A 20,235-nucleotide genomic window follows, 5' to 3' on the forward strand; every position below is an offset into this window, starting at 1 on the left:
CCGAGCGGACCTGCTCTGGCGAACGGCGCCAAGAAGCTGGAGAGCGGCATCCTAAGGCTGGGGAGCGGTGTCATGACCTGGAGCAGTGCTGAGATGGTGAACTGCGGCAAGATCGGTGCTGAGTCCGGGACCTACTCCACGAAGGCGACAGCTGTACAGAGCAGCGCCACGTTCAGGAGCGGTGCTGGAAGTCTGACCGGTGCCATGAGTGCGACCAGTGCTGGGACTCCGAGCAGTGCCAGGACCTTGAACGGTGCCGAGGTTCAACCCACGGTCAGATCAATGCTGGCTTGCCTCGAGACTGTGCCACACGCTGAGGCACCGGACGCTTGTTGTGGAGAAGAGGAGACCCCTATGCTGTCATGGCAACGAGGTCCCTCGCAGCCGCAAAGGTGTCAGGGGTGGACGGCAGCTGTACTTCCACAATGCTGTGGGTCGGGGTGTCCAATGGCATTGGACTCAACGGCTCCCCTTGCGGGGCTGAAGTCGGCAGTGCCGCGTCCACAGCCTTTGCCCCCGGGCGCTCCTCTCTGCAGGGGTGGCTCTACCAGTTTTGCTGCCCCAAGCAGTCACCACCGAATTGCTGCTGCGCCCGAAAGAGCGTCGGAGCTGCTGCCGAATTGCCGCTGCAGGACACGGACTGCCGCCCCATTCTGAATGAAGTGCCTCTTTGGGACGCGCCCAACTGGCCGGCTCCAGGGGGGTGGGCCTCCACGCAGGAGAGCCACTCTTCTCCTGCTTCTGGAGCGGCCGATCTCAGCTGGAGTCCATCCATGGTGCCGCTTCCACCACTGCCACCGGGGCGCAGCGCACCGAAGAACTCGGTGCCGGGTCCTGCTGCACCGAAGGAGGCTGGGGTCTAAGCAGCTCCTTAAGAGGTGGCACTTAAGATGAAAGTGCCGCTCCTTTTTGGTCCTAGGACGAAACCCCTTACAGATCCTGCACTTTTTGGCTTGGTGAGGCTCCCCCAGACACTTCACACAAGAGTCGTGGAGGTCGCCCGTTGGCATGGGCTTGTCGCAGAATATGCAGGGTTTGAATCCCGGGGATTTGGGCACGAGAGCCCTCCCAAAGGAAAGCAATCGGAGCGGAGGGAAACCCCCAACCCAACTGCTACTAACTACAACAAAATCAAAAAAGAAACTACAAAAAAGAACAACTACTATTAGAATCAAGCTAAGGAAACGTAAGAACTTGCTAAGCAAGACGCCACAGTTCCAATGACCATCATGGGCGCTAAGAAGGAACTGAGGAGGCGCCGGGTTGGCAGAGTCATATATTGAGTGCCATGCAGGCGCCACTCCAGGGGGCTCCACAGCCGACCCAATGGATGCTGCTAGGGGCACCGTTTCCCCTAAGCTGTGCGCGTGCGCACACAGATCCTAAACCCTGCGCATGTGGCCAAAACACTGCATGCACAAAAATTTGCACTGAAGAAATTTTTTGCACACACGGCTTGTCAAAAATTAGAGGGAACATTGGCTAGGGGAAAAACTTTGTGACAGCCATGTGTGCAGTGCGCGCACACCTAATTGGAATCAATTTGAGCAATCACTCGAAGAAGAAATGTATTTCTTGCACCCCTCAGAAGCAGAGCAAAGGCTTATGGGAGTCAGGGGTAGCAGAGAAACGGAGGGCAAGGGAAGCAGTTGCTGGGAAGGAGCCTGGGAAAGAACCTGAAGGATTGTTGGGTGTATATGGAAGAAGTATGGAACAGGGTTTTTTGTTTTATTTTGTTTGCTGGGGGGGTGTTAGTGAGCCTCCCCCATGCATACTCTGGCTGATCCCTAGCCTCTCCATTCAGTCAGGCACATCTGCCCCTATCCTCATGTGTCTCTACACCCCAACTCAGCCACCCCCTTCTTCCTGTCCCCATGAATCCCTGCACTCCCTCTTAGCTACCCCTCCTCCCCACATCCCACGTATCCCTCCACTCCCCTCGCCCCATCCCCATGTGTCCCTGCACCCCCACTCAGCCACCCCTCCTCCCCCTGTCCCCATGTGTTCCTGCACCCCCTTACCCCCCATGTGGCCCTGCACCCCCACTCCCATTCAGCCCCTGGCTCAATGCGGTCACCCCACTAGCCCCTGTGCCTCTGTCCCAGTCTATAGGACACCCCCCAGAAGCCCAGCCTGCCCCGCACTGTCCCCCCTCATCATAACCTCTCATCTAGCCCCGCAAGCAGGGCACTGTGAGGAACATAGCCTCTCCACAGCTGGCTGCTCCAGTCTGTGAGCCAGCTGCCCTCTGTTCTGGCGCCACAGCAGCCCTTGGTGGGTGAAAGGTGTAACTACAGCACCTCTCCTGCAGAATGTATTTTCTCCGGGGGGGGGGGGGGGGGGGGAGAATCTACAGGGGACATGAATTCTGCACACCTGCAGTATTCCCCCAGGAGTAGCCTCTAGTAGTGATGCAGAGGTGTCAGCAGCCCATGATCTCCATGGTCCCAGATTCTAGCCCTACAGACCCTTGCACATTAACAGTGTTTGGCTTTGGGGGAAAAAAAAAAAACGGTAAATTTATTGTCTGATGTGAAACTCTGACACTATATTTGGCAAAACCCTTGGGTCAAGTGTAAGGAACAGTTTATCCCTATGAAAAATGATAAATGGCAGGTCTGCCATCAACGCATACAATTCACTCAGCCTCCTAGCAGATGTTATAGCAACAATATTAACAGATAAAGAAAGAAGACTCTTGGCAAGGTTTCAAAAGGCAGCTGCATAAGCACAGACAAAACTTAAGATCCCATGCTGCAACAGTATCTCTCAAGAAAGAAGACCTGTTACATAACCCCTTTAAGAACTTTTTAACTGCACCATGCGCAAATAATGATCTACCATCCATAAAGACAAAATAAGCTGACAGAGCCACCAAGTGGATTCAGAGAAGAATCATAACCCTTTAGGCTTTAAATAGATCACATATTCCAAAACACAGAACAGAGGCAGTAACTGCAACTCAAAATTACACTGTATTGTAAAAAGAGACAAACTGAGCCCACTGCAAGTGACAACATTTTCTTGCAGACTGCTTTCTAAAGGTAAGCAATAATTCTGAACCATTACTGAACAGGATTGCTCTTCCACTAGTCAGAGTCTGACAAACCAGGCCATCAGATGAAGAGACTGAGGATACGGATGAAGAATTGTGCCATACTATTGTAACACCAGGTACAAAGACAAGGGAAGCAGTCAATACACTCCTCCTGACAGCTGAAGCAGGTCTATATCCATATACCATTGCTGTCCTTGCCAAGCCATGTGACCCAAATTAACCTTGCCTTGTCCTATCTCATGTTCTTCACCACCTTCTGAATTAATGGAAAGGTGGGGGGGGGGGGGAGGAGGGAAGTAAAGTAAAAGCTTTGTTATCCGGCATGTTGGAGGAATGAGGGGTGCTGGTTAGCTAAAAATTCTAGTTAACTAAGAATTATACTTACTAATGGGTTGTGGCGCGGTAAGGAGTGCGGGGCATGGGCTCTGGGAGGAAGTTTGACCATGGGAGCAGGCCCAGGGCAGGGGGGTTGGGCGGGGGAGGGGTTTTAGGGTACCAGTTCTGGGCAGTGCTGACCTCAGGTGGCTCCCTGCAATTGGTGACATGTCCCTGCTGCTCCTAGGCAGAGGTGTGGCCGGGGGCTATGCACGCTGCCTCCACCCATTGGCTGCGGAGCCAGCACTCAGGGTGGGGGCAGCGCACAGAGCCCCCTTGGCCATTCCTCCGCCTAGGAGCAGCAAGGACATGTCGCCGCTTGCTGTGCTGTCAGCAGTGCTGACCAGGGTCCCTTTTAGACTGGGCGTTCTGGTCGAAAACCAAATACCTGGCAACCCTATTGAAAATTTGTACTGGGAGAGATCAGAAATGCTGGTTTCTAAAGCTTTCCAGTTGGTAAAGTGCCGGATAATACAGCTTTTACTGTATACAGAAGCCACTTTCCCCAGTGCACTAGGAAAGTAGGAGATAGACCAGTTGTCCTTTTCTACTCTTGGACAAAAGAGATGACACTTCTGTGATGTTATCTGATTAAAATATGGCCACGTAGATCATTGTTGCCACTGCTGTTATATAATTGCAACAAGTCTTATACAAAGTATGTCAAGTATAGGGTCTATACAAAAGTTACGATTTTCTGAATATGATTATCCAATTTGTATGCATGTATCATTTTTGTATTTGAAGTTATGAGTATTGGCTCTCTATATATATATTTCAAATGCGTTTGCTTTTGGGTAGCACCCACAAGGTATTTAGCCAGCACATTGTGAAGGAACTATTTAAGTTGAATGGTTCATCAAAGAACACTTAACTCACAATGGAAGATGCCTATCTACACTTAATGGACTTTCCTGTGAACGTTCTAACTGGAATATGGATAATGACCTCTGCTATGACTAAGCCAAGCATGCATGGACATGTGACTTGCTCATGTGACTCCAACCACCATCTTGTTACCTGTAATTTTCAACAGTGAGAACAATGGAATTCCCTTCACTTGGCAGATGCTGTAAAAGGCCCTGGAAACATCTCTATTTGGCCTCTTTCTTGCTTAAGACCCTGGACTATGAGCTTATACTAATGGGAGCATTCTAAGCAAAGGACTGAGGACCTTCCAATGATTTGGAAGCAATCAGAGATTTAACAAGCCAGCAGTTTATTCCATCACCACTATAAGCCTGAACCAAGAACTTTGCATTTATTGTATGTATTTGATTCCTTTAACTAATTTTAACTCTTACCTCTCATTCTTTTTATAAACAAGCCTTTAGATTTTAGATCCTAAAGGATTGGCATCAGTGTGATTACTGGATAAGATCTGAATTGTATATTGACCTGGGTGTGTGGCTGGTCTTTTGGGATCTGAAGAACCTTTTGTTTGATGAAGTTGGTTTTAAATAACCACTCATCATTAAGTCTAGTGTCTGGGTGTTGAATCCAAGACTGGAATACCTATGGAGGCTGCATTTCTGACTTGTTAGCCCGTGAGGTGAGCCAGAATTTTACTTTTGTTGCTGGTTTGGTATATCTCATGGAAGAATAACCACCAGTTTGTGGGTGGGGGGGAAAGAGGGGGGTCTACCCTTTTCCCTAGCAGATTGTCCTGAATTTGGTATTCTCAGTTGTGACCCAAGAAGGCACTGTGACAACTTTTTGTTGAACCTGGTTGCAAACCGGCCTACAACACTTTGTCCTTTAACGACCACTCATGCATCTGAGAGCTGTCCCTGCTTAATTGATCTGCCAAACACATTGCTCTCCCTTGCTAAACACGGGGCCATCAGGAAGTCATTGTGTGTTTATCTGCCCTCTTAGAGATAGGTTGGCAGGAAGCAAGAGCTGCACAAACTAGTTTAACAGGTTGCAAAACTCCATCCTACTTCTCGAAGGAGCTCCTAAAATGTTAATTACCAGATGCGATGTTTCATACTGTAAATTAAAACACACTAACTATATTATCTAATTATTAACTAATTATCTAATATTAATAGACTATTCCTATAAGACACTACAGTAGGAGAAAACCCTGGATCCTCAGGAACAGACTGTTCACTTCGTCTGGTGCTGAGGTTGGAAGAAACAAGGAGCCCCCTTTTATGCCCTTCCCCTCAGAACATTAGCAAACATTGAGGGGAGGGATAGGTGGGAGTGCATGAGAACTCCAACAGGCACTGCTTGGAGAAGATTCAACAGTTGGGCTGCACTGGTCAGTGCATTACCCATAAGCAGGAATATACTGGGCCACTCAAAGAATCATCAGGTACCATCTTTCACACAGGCTCACCATCCTTTCAGTGGGATTTTTTTTTTTTTTTTTTAAAACAGCAGTGCAACTTCAAGAGCAGGCTTTTAATGCTAATTAGTTGCAGGCTGTATTCAGAAAATAGACTGAGGTAGCACAATGTACAGTCTTCTGAAGGAGATATCTGCTGAAGTTTGGATGGCTAACATGTTAAGTCTCATGAACACATGCAGAGATAGACAAGTTGCTACCTTGCAGATTTCTTCAAATGAGGAGTTCTCTGCCCAGGAAAGGGATACTGCTCTGCTTTGCTGACTTAACTTTTACCTAAAGATTTTAGAGCTTTTGTTTTGCAAGCCTTCTTGATGCAAAATTTTAACTACCTAATAGATACCTTCTTTACCTCATGGGTATTATAGTACAACTAGGACACAAGACTTTCTACAGGCCTGTGATCTTATATGTTTTGAGCACCCTGCAGACATTTAGCATGCATCATTGCCTTTCTTTGGGGTGTTCTGGTTTGGTGCAGAATTGGGAAAGAATCATCTCCGCTCTGTGAAAGACACAGTGAAACTTTTGGAATTAAACCAGGCTCCAGGAAGAATACCTCTTTATCAGCACTGAAGGTACAGTACTGTGACTCCACCAATAATTCTCCCAGTTCCCAAGACTTCCATTGCTCAAGTGATAGCCACTTGTAATGCTCCTTCAATGGAGAAGTAAATCAAAACTAATGTGTCCAACTACAGATTCAACTTCCACAGGGCTCCCCTATATATTTCCAGAAGGTTAAACAGGGAGACTGCTGTGAAAAAGCACTTGATATAAGGGGAAGACTCCTAGAACTATTCACCGCCAATATGCTGATGAATGCTTTTAGAAAGCGTATGCCTTCAGTTCAATCGCCAGACTACCCCAGCAGTATTCCAGAATTGGAAATGTATTTGATGCTTTGATTCTTCATGTTCTTCTCTACACCATGAAGCACAACTGAACCAAATTTTAGCATATTCCAAGTCCGTTAATTTTTTTCTCAAAGCTAGGAGACTGTTAATTGCTTCCCCTCTCCCAACAGTTGTTTCTATTTAGCATCTACACTGTTGAGTATCTGTAGGTTTAGGTGCACTACCAAGCCTTGATTTAGGAGATCTTTCAAAAGTGACAAAAAAAAAAAAAAAAAAAAAAAAGGACAGTACCATCTTATCTAGAAATAATGGTGTTCTGGTATAGGCTAGGTACTTCTGTGGTCCCCAGCATCAGAGCATTCATAAATATTAAAGGAGTCATCTTTACAACAAAAATGTGAAGTATATCCCCAATTTTACAGAAGGGAAACCCAGACACAGAGAGATTAAGTGATTTGCCCAAGATCCCCAGGAACTGAACCCAGATCTCCTGGGACCTAGTGCCTCAATCACAGGACCGTCCTTCCTCCCTTAAGTTCAGTGGGTTCTCCTTTGATAGGGAGCCTGCCAACCCTGCCTAACTGCAGTAGTAGGAGAGGCTTAGCTGGCTCTTTCGGTAGAAGGTTGCCTTTGAATGGCTGTCCAATTAATCCATAAGTTTAGCAATGGCTGAATCAACTATTGGGAGGGTGACAGTCTGATTTTTTGTTTTGTACCAGCACAAGATTTTTTTAGACAGATTAGAGAGCCTCTTAATCTTGTTTAGTTAAATTGGAGTGGGAATTACCACATGCTTTTGTAATTATTAGAGGTATACCGAGCTCTCTTCTGGAAGTTGAAGGAAAGATTTTTTTATTTATATGACTGAGATTCAGGACCCACAGGGATGACCAGCTCTGCTTCCTAGCTTTATCCTGAAAGGAATCTCTCCTCTGGAGAGGAGATCCTGAAGCAGACAGTTCATTCTTATACTCAGGCTCGCTCCAAGTTGCATATGTGACCTGCTCAGAGAAAACAGGATGGTGGACCATCTGTTGTTGCTGCTGGGAGGCAGTGAACTGGCAAATTTTCCAGAAGAGAGTCAAGCATTTGTCATACCCAGGAACTGACAGATTTGGTCCTGCCTCCTGAAGCATAAGAAAGGAATACCACTGTAGGAGGCGTGAGATTCTAAATCCTCCTTTTTCCATCCACTGCAATTCTTATCTAGAATTATTTTATCTCAGTGCGAAAGTGACTGTAGGTCTATATATACACATACTACTTACCTCTTGAGGACGCATGTAGGGTATGCGTAGTTACGCACCACAATGAAAAGCAGGCTATGTTCACACTGCAGTGTATAGCTACATGTAACAGTGAAAGGCTCTGGCATGGGGGAGGCAAAGCAGAAAAGCTCATCAGTGTGGAATTGTCAGAGCCCTTCCTTGCTGCTGGAGTCTTTCACTGCAGCAGGGCAAGGATCCTGCAGCAGGGAGGCAGTGGGACACCACACTGCTAAAAATAGCAGTGTAGACAGGGAAAGCACTGCATGGGTGAGTAGAAAGCCCTATAGGGTTCATACCCACACAGTTCCAGAGTCTCTTTACTTGCCTAAGCAATGCCTCACCATCTGCTGCTATTTATACCCGTACGGGGCAGGGGTGTAGTGTATGTACTTTACAGGCCAACAAAAGGAGTGTGCAGTGTACTTTGTAACAAAAACTAGGACAATGGAGCTGTAGTGATGCTTATGGGACTGCTGCAGCCCTTCCTTTTCAAGTGCACTAAATACAAGCAGTTTGCAAAAAAGAAGGAAAACTGTATTATAGAGGATAAGCAAAAGTCAACATTCTTGCTAAAGATATCATTAATTACACATTATCAGTTATACCACATTACTTTCAATAGCTCTGTGAATCCACAAGAGAAAGAAAAGTATACCTTATTGATGGCACAGGCTGTCTTTTCTCGTGTAGATCCACTACTTGTCCTTATGATCTTTGATAAGTCTTCTCGAGCAGCAAGAAGATGAGCAAACGTAATGGTTGTTTTAGGAGACAGTGCGTAACGCTTGGGCTGATAAATTCTCGCTATGTCATCTGTTTTAACCTAAATGATAAAGTCAAATATAATTCAGTTGTAAGTATTTCATGTATAAAAATGCAAACGCTCAATGGCTGTTCGTGTGCTGTTTGGTGACTTACACACAGAGCACAAAGTTTAGACATTCAAACTACCTTAGTAAAAACAGTGCCAGTCACTCTTATAAATGTCTCCTGGCCTTGCTCACAACAATCAGCTACTGTACACAAAAAAATGGTAATGCAGATGTTTCATTAATGCTGAATCCTAGTATTACCTGTCACAAATTGACATGGTCTAGTCCATGCCCCATCCTGTAACCAGTCCCTTGTGAGTGACCCCTTTAATGTGTCAAACCCCAAGGGTCCACACAGTTCTACAGGGGAAGGCCCACAGCGTCCATGGGTCCAAAACTGGGCCTTTGAATACTAGCCATCCCTGTTTCTCTGTGGCTCCTTGCAGCAAATCCAGCCAAGCCAGAAGCCTGCGGGAGGCTTGTACTGTACCCCTTCATGATGCAATGCTCTCAGTATGTATATGCAGGCAGCCTTTTCAAAAACAAGGTAACCATTTATTAGTCACCTGGTATACATAATCTAAAAGTGCTTAGGTTAGCATAGAGAAGTGAAGGTTAAGACAGTTCAGACTGGCTCAAGACAAGGCTCCCTTGAGCCATGTTGCTGAAGGAACCATCTCTGCCTCCCTTCTCCGTTTTGTTTCATTTCCATTAGTTTCAGGTGACTATCCTGTATCTCTGATAGCTCAGCTCTTAACGTAGACACCTGGTACCTTTTGTCTTTGTTCTCTGGACACAGCCATGCTGTGTCCTCATCTTCAGCTGCCTCTGCAGCTAGGTGTTAAGTTTTGATCATTGCAGTTTCCATTGTCTCTGTAGGGCTTCCACTCAAATGTGTTACTCCAGCCCAGAAAGTCCTAGTGGCTATATGTCTCAAATACCTACCCTGATCTCCCACATCGTATGGAGAAAATAAATTCTCCCCCCGCCCCCGCAATGGATAGCAATGCCAATATGACAGGTACAGAGTCATACAGATAGCTCATAAAAATATTGAGAATTCCCACATTCATCACACCACGACAACACCTCTCCTTCTCACTGGAGACAAATGGAATCTCTATTTTCCAAAGTACCCAAAGGTCCAGCACTTTAGAAATAAGGCTGCTATTTTAAGGGAATTAAATGTACCCAATGATAAGCAACATGAAAACATAACATCTTGAAAATATGGTCAATTGATTACCAAAAAAAAATCAGTATTGCACAGATACCAGCAAGAAGGGCAAAACTACGGTGACATTGTGCAGAATGTGAAAAGAAACTGAGAAGGAGAGAAAATATGAACTTTTAAAAACAGGGAACAAAGGGAGAAAAAAATGCTCCTTGGGAGACTGGGAGCTTCAGATCAACTGGACATTTGCCCACTGACACTGGACACACACTGTTCCCTGCAGTAATATATTGTTAAGGAATGAATGACAGTAGGACTTTCCCACTGTGGGAAATTGAAAACCTGAATTCAAAAAACACCATGGTCAAAAAACAGAAACACAGGGGCCAATAATATCAGGAGTGGGCAAACTTTTTGGCCTGAGGGCCACATGTGGGTATAAAAATTGTATGGCGGGCCACGAATGCTCACAAAATCAGGGGTTGGGGTGCAGGAGGGGGTGAGGGCTCCAGCTTGGGGTGCAGGCTCTGGGGTGGGGCCAGAAATGAGGAGTTCAGGGTGGGGGGGGTGGACTCCAGGCTGGGGCAGGGGAGCGGATAAGGGCTCCAGCTGGGGATGTGGGCTCTGGGGTGGGGCTGAGGAAGAGGGGTTGGGGTGCAGGAGGGTGCCCTGGGCTAGAACTGAGGGGTTTGGACAACAGGAGGGGACTCTGAGCTGAGGCAGAGAGCTGGGGAGCAGGGAGCCAAGGGCTCTGGCTGGGGGTGCAGGCTCTGGGGTTAGGGTGGGATGAGGAGTTTGGGGTGCAGGAAGGTGGGACCAAGGGGTTCGGAGGGGGATCAGGGCTGAGGCAGGGAGTTGTGGGGGGAGGGAGGGTGGGAGACCTCAGTGGTGCAGGCTCCAGGCAGCACTTACCAGAAGCAGCAGCATGTCCCCACTCCAGCTCCTATGCAGAGGTGCGGCCAAGTGGCTCTACGCGCTGCCCGGTCTGCAGGCGCCACCCCCACAGCTCCCAGAAGCAGTGGCATGCCCCCTATGGCTCCTACACGGTGACGTGGCGTGGCGCCGGCCATGTGGATCTGTGTGCTTCCCCATCCACAGACGCTGCCCCTCCAGCTCTCATTAGCCGCGATTCCAGCCAATGGGAGCTGTTTGGGGCAGGGTCAGTGTGCGGAGCCCCCTGGCTCCCCTATGAATAGGAGCTGGAGGGGAGACATGCTGCTGCTTCCAGGAGCTGTGCGGCGACCCCCTGACCCTGCTCCCTGGCGGGAGCTCAAGGGCCAGATTAAAAGGCCTGATGGGCTGGACATGGCCTGCGGGCCGTAGTTTGTCGACTCCTGATCTAAATGAATAAAGGCAATTCACCTCTGGACTCAGAAGGATAATTTCAGTCCAAAATGTTACTGTTTGGGGAAGTTATAAACTATAGGAAATAAACTATTGTTTTTACTATTACTACAGAAAAAGAGGAAGAACCTAAAGATAGTAAGATTTTACACATAACATACAAAAGGCTAAAATTAGCTAAACAAAGGGTCAAATTGTTCCTTCCACCTGCATGAGGAGAGGGGACAAAAAGCTGGTGGGGACATAGAATAAAGGAGTTGTCTCTTCTCTGCATAGTTCCCTATTCCTCTCTGCAGTTCCTCCCTGAGTGATCTACAGTTAGAGAAGGGGCAAGCCTGATGTGAAAAGGGTGGGAAATTGATGTTCTCTGCAGCTCTGCCCCCCCACTTCTCAACTAATCCAACAGAACTAAGTTAAATCTCACCCAGTATTAACTGAGATCCTTCACCTGATATTGTCCTGAATGTTATACAGTTGGGAAGGAGGCTGCCTAGACTACATGACTCCACACCAGAAGGTAGGGAGGAGAGAAAATGCCTCTCTGAAGATAGTCCTTGATTTTGGTATATCTAAGAAGAGCTGCACATTTCAAGGAATGAACCTTTCCACCTACTGCTAGAGCTGAAAGTACTAAGGAAAACAGGAAGAGAAGGATCTGGATCTCCGCAGCTTCTTCTGTAACCTCAGTTCCTCAATTAAGGAGTCATCTGGCTCAAAGCCCCAACCCCCAGAATCTTGCAAGCTATACAAAAACCAAACAGTAGGTCATATGACAGGGGCGGGCCAACTTTTTGGCCTTAGAGCCACATCGGGTTTCCAAAATTCTATGGAGGGCCAGTTAGGGGAGGCTGTGCCTCCACAAACAGCCAGGCATGGCCCAACCCCCACCCCCTATCCAATCCCCCCTGCTTCTTGCCCCCTAATGGCCCCCCTGGGACTCCTGCCCCATCCACCAGTCCCTGTCCCCTGACCGCCCCTGGACCCCTCCCCCCCCCGCCCCGACTGCCCCCTGCAGCCCCATCCAACCCTTCCTCTCATTCCTGACTGCCCCCATTCAACCCCCCTTCCTCACATTCCTGACCACCCTGACCTCTATCCACACCCCTTTCCCCCAACCATCCCTCCCGAACTCCTCTGCCCTCTATCCAACATGCACCCCCCCCCGCTCCCTGCCCCCTTACCACGCTGCCTGGAGCACCGGTGGCTGGCGGCACTACAGCCACGCTGCCCAGCTGGAGCCAGCCACGCCACCACGCAGCTCAGAGCACTGGGTCAGGCCGGGATCTGCAGCTGCACGGCCCCAGGAGCTTGCAGCCCTGCCTCCCAGAGCATTGCGCTGGCAGAGCAGTGAGCTGAGGCTGAGGGGGAGGGGGAACAGCGGGGGGCTAGCCTCCCGGGCCAGGAGCTCAGGGACTGGGCAGGAGGTTCCCGTGGGCCGGATGTGGCCTGCAGGCCGTAGTTTGCCCACCTGTCATATGAATATATCATACATATCTGAAATCTGCTCTTGTAAATATATATTGTTCTCAGCTAAATATTTATAAGATTCCATGTACATGTTATGAAAAGCTAAACACAACTGAAAATTGATTTCTCAAGGCTAAGTTTAAAATTTTCCAAAAGCAGTTTTTTTCAGGTGCAATCTACACCCACCAATATTATACCTGCATTTTACATAATTTTAACAATAGCTATAAAATTGAGTACTTGTGCCTCTTGCTATCTCCCATGTAGCTGTGTTCAGGTATGAAGAGACATAAGTACTCAGATTTGCACTTCAATTCAATTTTGCAGGCAAAAATTGTACCCTCAAAAGGGAAGCTGCACTTCAACCCTTTGAAAAAAATCTACCCAGTAATGTAATTTCAACCTTTAATGCAAGATTACAATAGGTCTTCTGCAAAAACAAAATACAGTTACTGAGATTTCCAGAGTTTCTAAGAACAGGCTGATGACTCATCTCACCACTTTAACTTCATTAAATAAAACAATGGTACACTTTCTTCATGATTGAACAAAAACCATTTAAATAGTGTTTAATGTCACATCTAGGGACTAATACGAAGTCAAACGACTCAAATTAAGTCAATTTAAGCTACGGTCATAAATGAAATACAATTTTAATAATACTATTTATTAATATTATTTTAAATTATTTAAATGTGAAGATTTATATAGTTGTACACAAAGAGCAATGTGGAACCATATAAGACAAACAACCTCTACTTTATCCTTGGTATAAAATCATAATATAGGCCTATATCTTCAAGCCTGGGTGTCTAAAGTTAGGTACTTACATCCCTATTTAGGCACCGAAATAAAAGTTGCCTTGCTCTGAATTCTACTGTATCAGTTGCTCTTCAGTCATAAGGTAAGAAAAAAAAAAATGTGTTTGTGAAGAGGGAGAAAAGAAAGAAATGTATGCAGTAGTCTCCTTACCACAATGAGTTAACTCCCTTTTCCTTTCCACTCCTACAGTGCATCAACATTCATGCAAGCTGCTGAGGTGAGAGGTGTACAAAGAAGCAACAGCTGAATGTTTGAGAATAAATTTTCAACTCTGTATACGAAGATGTAGCTGCATCACTCCCACTGATATTTAATGAGAGTCATGCAACTGAGGTTTTGTCTCCACTTGCACTAAAGCTACAACAGAGAACACCAGGTAGGTTTTTAAAAACAAAACTGTATGTTGTTTTCCATTATTTTCAGTATACATGCAAAGCCTTAAACCGGTTTAAAAATGAACAGGACCTAAACTATTGTATTCCTCTGTGAGGAAAGGTAGTCTTGCGGTTCATGCACAGAACTGGGAGTTAGGATGTCTGTGCGCTATTCCCAGTGCTTCCGTAAGCTTCCTGTATGTCTACTGGTCAAATCACAACCTCACTGTGTCTCAGCTTCCTAATTTGCAAAATAACCAGAGCTGCTGGGGGAGAGGGATGAGGGAGGAAAAGGGACAATTTGCCCTGGGCCTCATTTCCCTGCCCTCTTCCTCAAACTGAGTGGCATTGCAGCCTGGCCTAAAGAGTTGCAGTGCCACTCAGGAGAGGCAGCTGGGTAAATTTGAGCATGCAGCATTACAACCTGGCACCAGGTTGCACAACCTGAAACAGAGAACTGGGCCCAGACCAACAGGACAGAAGCCACAGCTTCAAGGTAACCTTGTTCTCCAAAACCTACAGAAGTGCCTCTCCTCAGCAATAAAGGCGATTTATTTATTTTTTTTTTTTAAAAAAGAGAGAATTTAGGAACACTCCACACAAAAATCAAGATGTTGAGATCATAATTCATCAGGGAACCAAGGGACATGAAAAGAAATAGTTCTTGAATTGCCCATCCACCAACACTAAAACTGTGGATAACAAACAAGAGGAATTAGAATTACTCATTTATGAGCATAAATTCAATCTACTTGGGTATTACTGAAACCTGGTGGGATGATTCACACAATTGGAATGTTAAAATCAATGGTTATAAACTATTTAGAAGGATCATGTGGGAAAAAGGGCTTTCTATGTCAAAAATAGCATTGCCTGTTTCTGAGTAACTGATATCCAGGAAGGCGGCCTACTGGTCAAAAAACTGACCAGGTTTAGAGAGTAAGTGAAAAAACAAATGGAGGAAAGGAGAAGTTAACAATAATGAATATAAAGCTGAAGTTAGGAATTGAGGAAAATTGATAAGGGAAACAAATGGACACAGATAAATCTAAGGCCAGCAGCGTTAAGGACAATAAGGAAATTTTTAAAATATATTAGAAATAAAAAGAATCTTGACAAAGATATAGGTCCATTACTAGATGGAAATAGTAGAATTATGGATAATATTGCAGAAAAGGCAGAAATATTCAATAAATATTTCTGTTCTGTATCTGGGAGAAAAGCAGATAGTATTGTTTCCTCATTTGGCGATAACACTATTCCATATTACTGGTACCTCTGGAGGATGTTAAACAGAAACTAATGTTAAACATTTTTAAATTATCTGGTCCAGATACCTTGCATCCAAGAGTTTAAAAAGAGCTGGCTCAGGAGCTTGTTGGATATTTAATGTTGATTTTTTGTAATAAGTCTTGAAGCAGTGAGGAAATTCCAGAAGATTAGAAGAAAGGTGAAGTTGTGCCAATCGTTAAAAAGGGTAAATGGGATGACCCAGATAATTATAGGCCTGTCAGCCTGACATCAATCTTAGGCAAAATCAGAATGGAGCAGCTGATATTTGCTCGATTAATAAAGAATTAAAGGAGGGTAATATAATTAATACCAATCAGCATGCATTTGTGGAAAAAAGATCCTGTCAAAATAACCTGATATCTTTTTTGGATGAGATTACAAGTTTGGTTAATAAAGTTAACAGTTTTGATGTAATGTACTCAGACTTCTCTAAGGCATTTGACTTGGTACCACAAAACATTTTGATTAAAAAACTAGAAAGCTATCATAGAATATCAGGGCTAGAAGGGACCTCAGGAGGTCATCTAGTCCAACCCCCTGTTCAAAGCAGGACCAATCCCCAGTTTTGCCCCAGATCCCTAAATGGCCCCCGCAAGGATTGAATTCACAACCCTGGGTTTAGCAGGCCAATGCTCAAACCACTGAGCTATCCCTCCCCCCATTTAGCCCTGCTCCCCCATTATTTTTAGTAAAGTCACAGATAGGTCACAGGCTTTGTGAATTTTTTTTTTTTTATTGCCCATGACCTGTCTGTGAATTTCACTAAAAATAACCATGACAAAATCTTAGTCTTATCATTGAGCAGTTGTGTTCCAGTGGAGTCCCGCAGGATCGGTTCCTGAACCTATGCTATTTAACTTTTTTACCAATGACCTGGAAGAAAGCATGAAATCACCACCAATAAAGTTGGCAGATGACATAAAAATTGGGGGAGTGGTAAATAATTTACGAGGACAGGTCACTGATTCAGAGTGATCTGGTCTGTTTGGTAGACTAGGTGAAGGCAAACAATATACATTTTAATATAGTTAAATGTAAATATATACACCTAGGAACAAAGAATGTACCAAATACTTATAGGATGAAGGACTCTCTCCTGGAAAGCAGTGACTCTGAAAAAGATTTGGGAGTCAGGATGGGTAATCAGCTGAACACAAGCTTCCACTGTGACACAGTAGTCAAAAAAGCTAATGCGATCCAGGGATGCATAAACACAGGAGTCTTGAGTAGAGAGGATTATTCTGCCTCTACGTTTCACGCTGGAATACTGTGTCCAGTTCTGGTGCTCACAATTCAAGAAGATGTTGATAAACTGGAGAGGGTTCAGAGAAAAGCCACGAGAATGATTAAAGTATTAAAAAATATGCCTTATAGTGACTATTTAGCTTAACAAAGAGAAGGTTAAAAGTGACTTGATTAAAGTGTAAGTATGTATATGGGGAACAAATATTTAATAATGGGCTCTTCAGTATAGTAGAGAAAAGGTTTAACATGATCCTATCGCTGGAAGTTGGAGCTAGACAAATTCTGATGGAAATAAGGTGTACATTTATAACCACTGGAACAATTTACCAAGAGTTGTGGTGGATTCTCCATCACTGATCATTTTTAAAATCAAGATTGGATGTTTGTCTAAAAGTATGCTGTAGGAATTATTTTGGGGAAGGTCTATGACCAGTGTTTTGCAGGAGGTCAAAGTAGATACCTCCCAATGGTCCCTTATGGTCATGGAATCTATGTTTTTTTGTTTGGTTGGTTTTTTGAAAAGGTGGGGGGGACTGTTTCAGATTTTGCTTCGGCCTCCCCAAAAATCTCTCTGCACCCCTGATAATACTTTTCTACCTCTCAGAGATGCTGGGATGATTAATAATATATGAATACTTGAAAAAAAAGAGAGTAAGACAGTGAGCACCATAGAAATGCCTAGACATAATCTGAAAACATACTCAGCCATTAGGATGGTGGGACAGACAGTTACTGATGCATAAATGGTTTGTTCCACAGTGACTATCTTTTTCTTAAGTCTTTTGGAAAAACTCTGACACCAGCAGGCATACCCTATAGTAGTGATTTGGAAGCTTCCCCATGAGGCAGATAACACCTTTATGGCTCACTGAACCATTACTGATAACTGTGAATTTTTCTGATACAAGCTACCATTCATCTTGATAAAGTTTGAATTGAAACTAGCAGAGGAGACACAAATGGCTATTTGAATATGGCCTTGTGCTAGGTTCAGAAGCTTGGGGTTCATTAACTGGCAGCATTCACAGTTAGTAGGTTCTTTAGAACGATCCCAAGGATTCTGTAGCTCTCCTTGAGGAGTGGGTGGGTGTGTCTCTCTCTCTCTCTCGATATGAGGAAGACTTTGAAGCTTTTTCCTACAATAGCACAAGGGAAAAACAAAGGGAGACTGACATCTTCAAGTGAAGAACAACACTGAAATCTATGTGGATCACAAGGATTGGTGGATTTGACTGTCTAGTCAAATCCTTCTCTCTTCACAACATGCAGGGAATGTATGTTACAAGTAGTGCTCAGAAAAGTTAGTTGTAATGAGATGTCTTCGGTAAGACAGCTTAGAGAATTGTAACAAACTACCACCACCTACAGGAAGCAAACAATAAAGCATGTTTACCTTTGCTCTATCAGACCATCCAAAAGATTGTACGGTCACATCAAGCCGCTTCATTAACATCCGACGACGACATTCATATTCACTGCAGAGGGCATCATTGATTTTTTCCAATCTTTCCTACGGCATTGCAATAAACAGGACAAATATTTGATTCCATTAAAATACACAAGGCCCCACAAGCTAACCTGCCTCATCAACAAAAATGTCTGTCAACAGTTGACCATCATGAAAAACCACTTAACAAAAATTAGGCTGTGACCAACTGCTACAATGTAAGTGAATATCTTCTACATGATTTTGTTACATTAATTTAAATCTATAAACAAACTAGTGTATGAAGTATTTCAACAGGAGGTCATAAAGGTATTATACCATTAAATCAAATTTAACACTGAACATTCACTGGTTTCAGAGTAACAGCCGAGTTAGTCTGTATTTGCAAAAAGAAAAGGAGTACTTGTGGCACCTTAGAGACTAACCAATTTATTTGAGCATGAGCTTTCGTGAGCTACAGATCACTTCATCGGATGCATACTGTGGAAACTACAGAAGACATTATATACACAGAGACCATGAAACAATACCTCCTCCCACCCCGCTCTCCTGCTGGTAATAGCTTATCTAAAGTGATCATCAAGTTGGGCCATTTCCAGCACAAATCCAGGTTTTCTCACCCTCCACCCCCCCACACACAAACTCACTCTCCTGCTGGTGATAGCCCGTCCAAAGTGACCACTCTCTTTAAAATGTGTATGATAATCAAGGTGGGCCATTTCCAGCACAAAGCCAGGTTTTCTCACCCCCCCACCCCCCTCCAAAAGCCACACACACAAACTCACTCTCCTGCTAGTAATAGGTATTGTTTCATGGTCTCTGTGTATATAATGTCTTCTGTAGTTTCCACAGTATGCATCCGATGAAGTGAGCTATAGCTCACGAAAGCTCATGCTCAAATAAATTGGTTAGTCTCTAAGGTGCCACAAGTACTCCTTTTCTTTTTGTGAACATTCACTATCACACTACTTAAAATAGAAACTGCAAAACAAGTATGAAAAGCCAGAATAAGGTCACCAGCATTAATTTTGCTGATTATATGAAATAAGGGAAGTAAAATGGAGAGGGGTTTTACCATCTGATCAGGATTCAAAGGTGTTGTTAGCAGTGGTTTCCCCATGTGGGTATTTTTTACTTTTGAAAGAATGTCCTTGATCTGAAACAAAACACACAAACACACACACCCTTCTCAGAAAACAACTCATGCTCCCAAACGTACTTCAGCACAAGTTTTTACCAAAAATTGGTCCTATTATGCAGTGTTCATTATCTTCATATAAAATTAGACTAGGATATTTTAGCTTGCTAACATGCCTTGTAAGAGGAGCTCTTAAATATTTTCATAGCAGGGACCACATCTTAACTGTCTCATGGATCACTTCCACTGTCAACTGCAATTATGTGGGCCACCCACAATCACATAATAGCCCTGTGACAACTTCGGCAGTTACTTACAGTGAAAATTAGAATGAATGAAATATTTATTGTATTTTAGCTATCTAATGCAATGTAGCAGCTGGAAACAAGGAAATCCAGCACCAAATGACCCATCAGTAATTGTGAAGTGAAATATTTTGGGAGCATATATGCTCATATATGAAGCTAAACACTAGTATTAAAAGTAGTAGCTAATGATCTTCTCTTGCCACTTGTCTCTTAATCCCATTACTAGCTTTCTTCTGTATTCAATTCTACAGACTTATCTTCAGAGGTCTGACCAGCAACACCCCTGCTTACACTTCTGCCTTTAGTTTCTTATTTTCCCTTATGTTCTCTATGCTCTTCTCTACCTTCCTCAAAACTGCTCTAGCTGCATCATCCCTTTCATCATAGCAAACTGTTCCATACCACCTTGATATAAGCTCCCTCTTCATTCAACTGTCTTCTTCATGTGCAGTTCTTCAATTGGCCTCAAAGTCATGTAGAAATTATGTGGGTAGTTATTGAAATGTTTGATCCTTTATGCAGGATTCTGCGCATCTGAACAGTACGGTCCATAGCAAATTTAGGATGTGAACTTGGGATGCTTGGAGAAGGGACAATATCCTCTTTTTTTTTTTTTTTAAACATACACAAAACTGTGGATGATTATTGTCCAAATAAACAAATGAAAATAAAGCTAGAACTGATGCAATTTTACACTCTATGAAGGATAAGAAAGGATGCCATTATAACCCTAGACCCAAGGCAAACCAACAGATCATTTCCTCAGGGCTGAAATTATCTGCATGTACACAGGCATTTGAAGAAGATACATGGTATAAGGATAAATTCCAAATTCTCTTTCCACTAAAACTCCAACAATCTTAGACCTTTCTGTCAGAGGGTTGAGAGCTGCCATAT

The 20,235-nt window shown here is 44.4% G+C and overlaps 1 protein-coding gene across 1 annotated transcript in view; it reads right to left on the reverse strand.

The window, feature by feature from the left end:
• The window catches only part of FAM98B (family with sequence similarity 98 member B), a 45,257-nt gene that overhangs the window by 6,376 nt on the left and 18,646 nt on the right, over window positions 1–20,235 (reverse strand). The window contains exons 5-7 of the mRNA XM_077818939.1: window positions 18,968–19,048; window positions 17,839–17,955; window positions 8,570–8,737 (exon numbers count right to left, since the gene is read on the reverse strand). Coding sequence (XP_077675065.1) covers window positions 8,570–8,737; window positions 17,839–17,955; window positions 18,968–19,048 — 366 coding nt within the window. The remainder of the gene's footprint in view (window positions 1–8,569; window positions 8,738–17,838; window positions 17,956–18,967; window positions 19,049–20,235) is intronic.

The sequence above is a fragment of the Eretmochelys imbricata genome, chromosome 6 (genome assembly GCF_965152235.1).
Source record: "Eretmochelys imbricata isolate rEreImb1 chromosome 6, rEreImb1.hap1, whole genome shotgun sequence".
NCBI classification, from domain to species: Eukaryota; Metazoa; Chordata; order Testudines; family Cheloniidae; genus Eretmochelys; species Eretmochelys imbricata.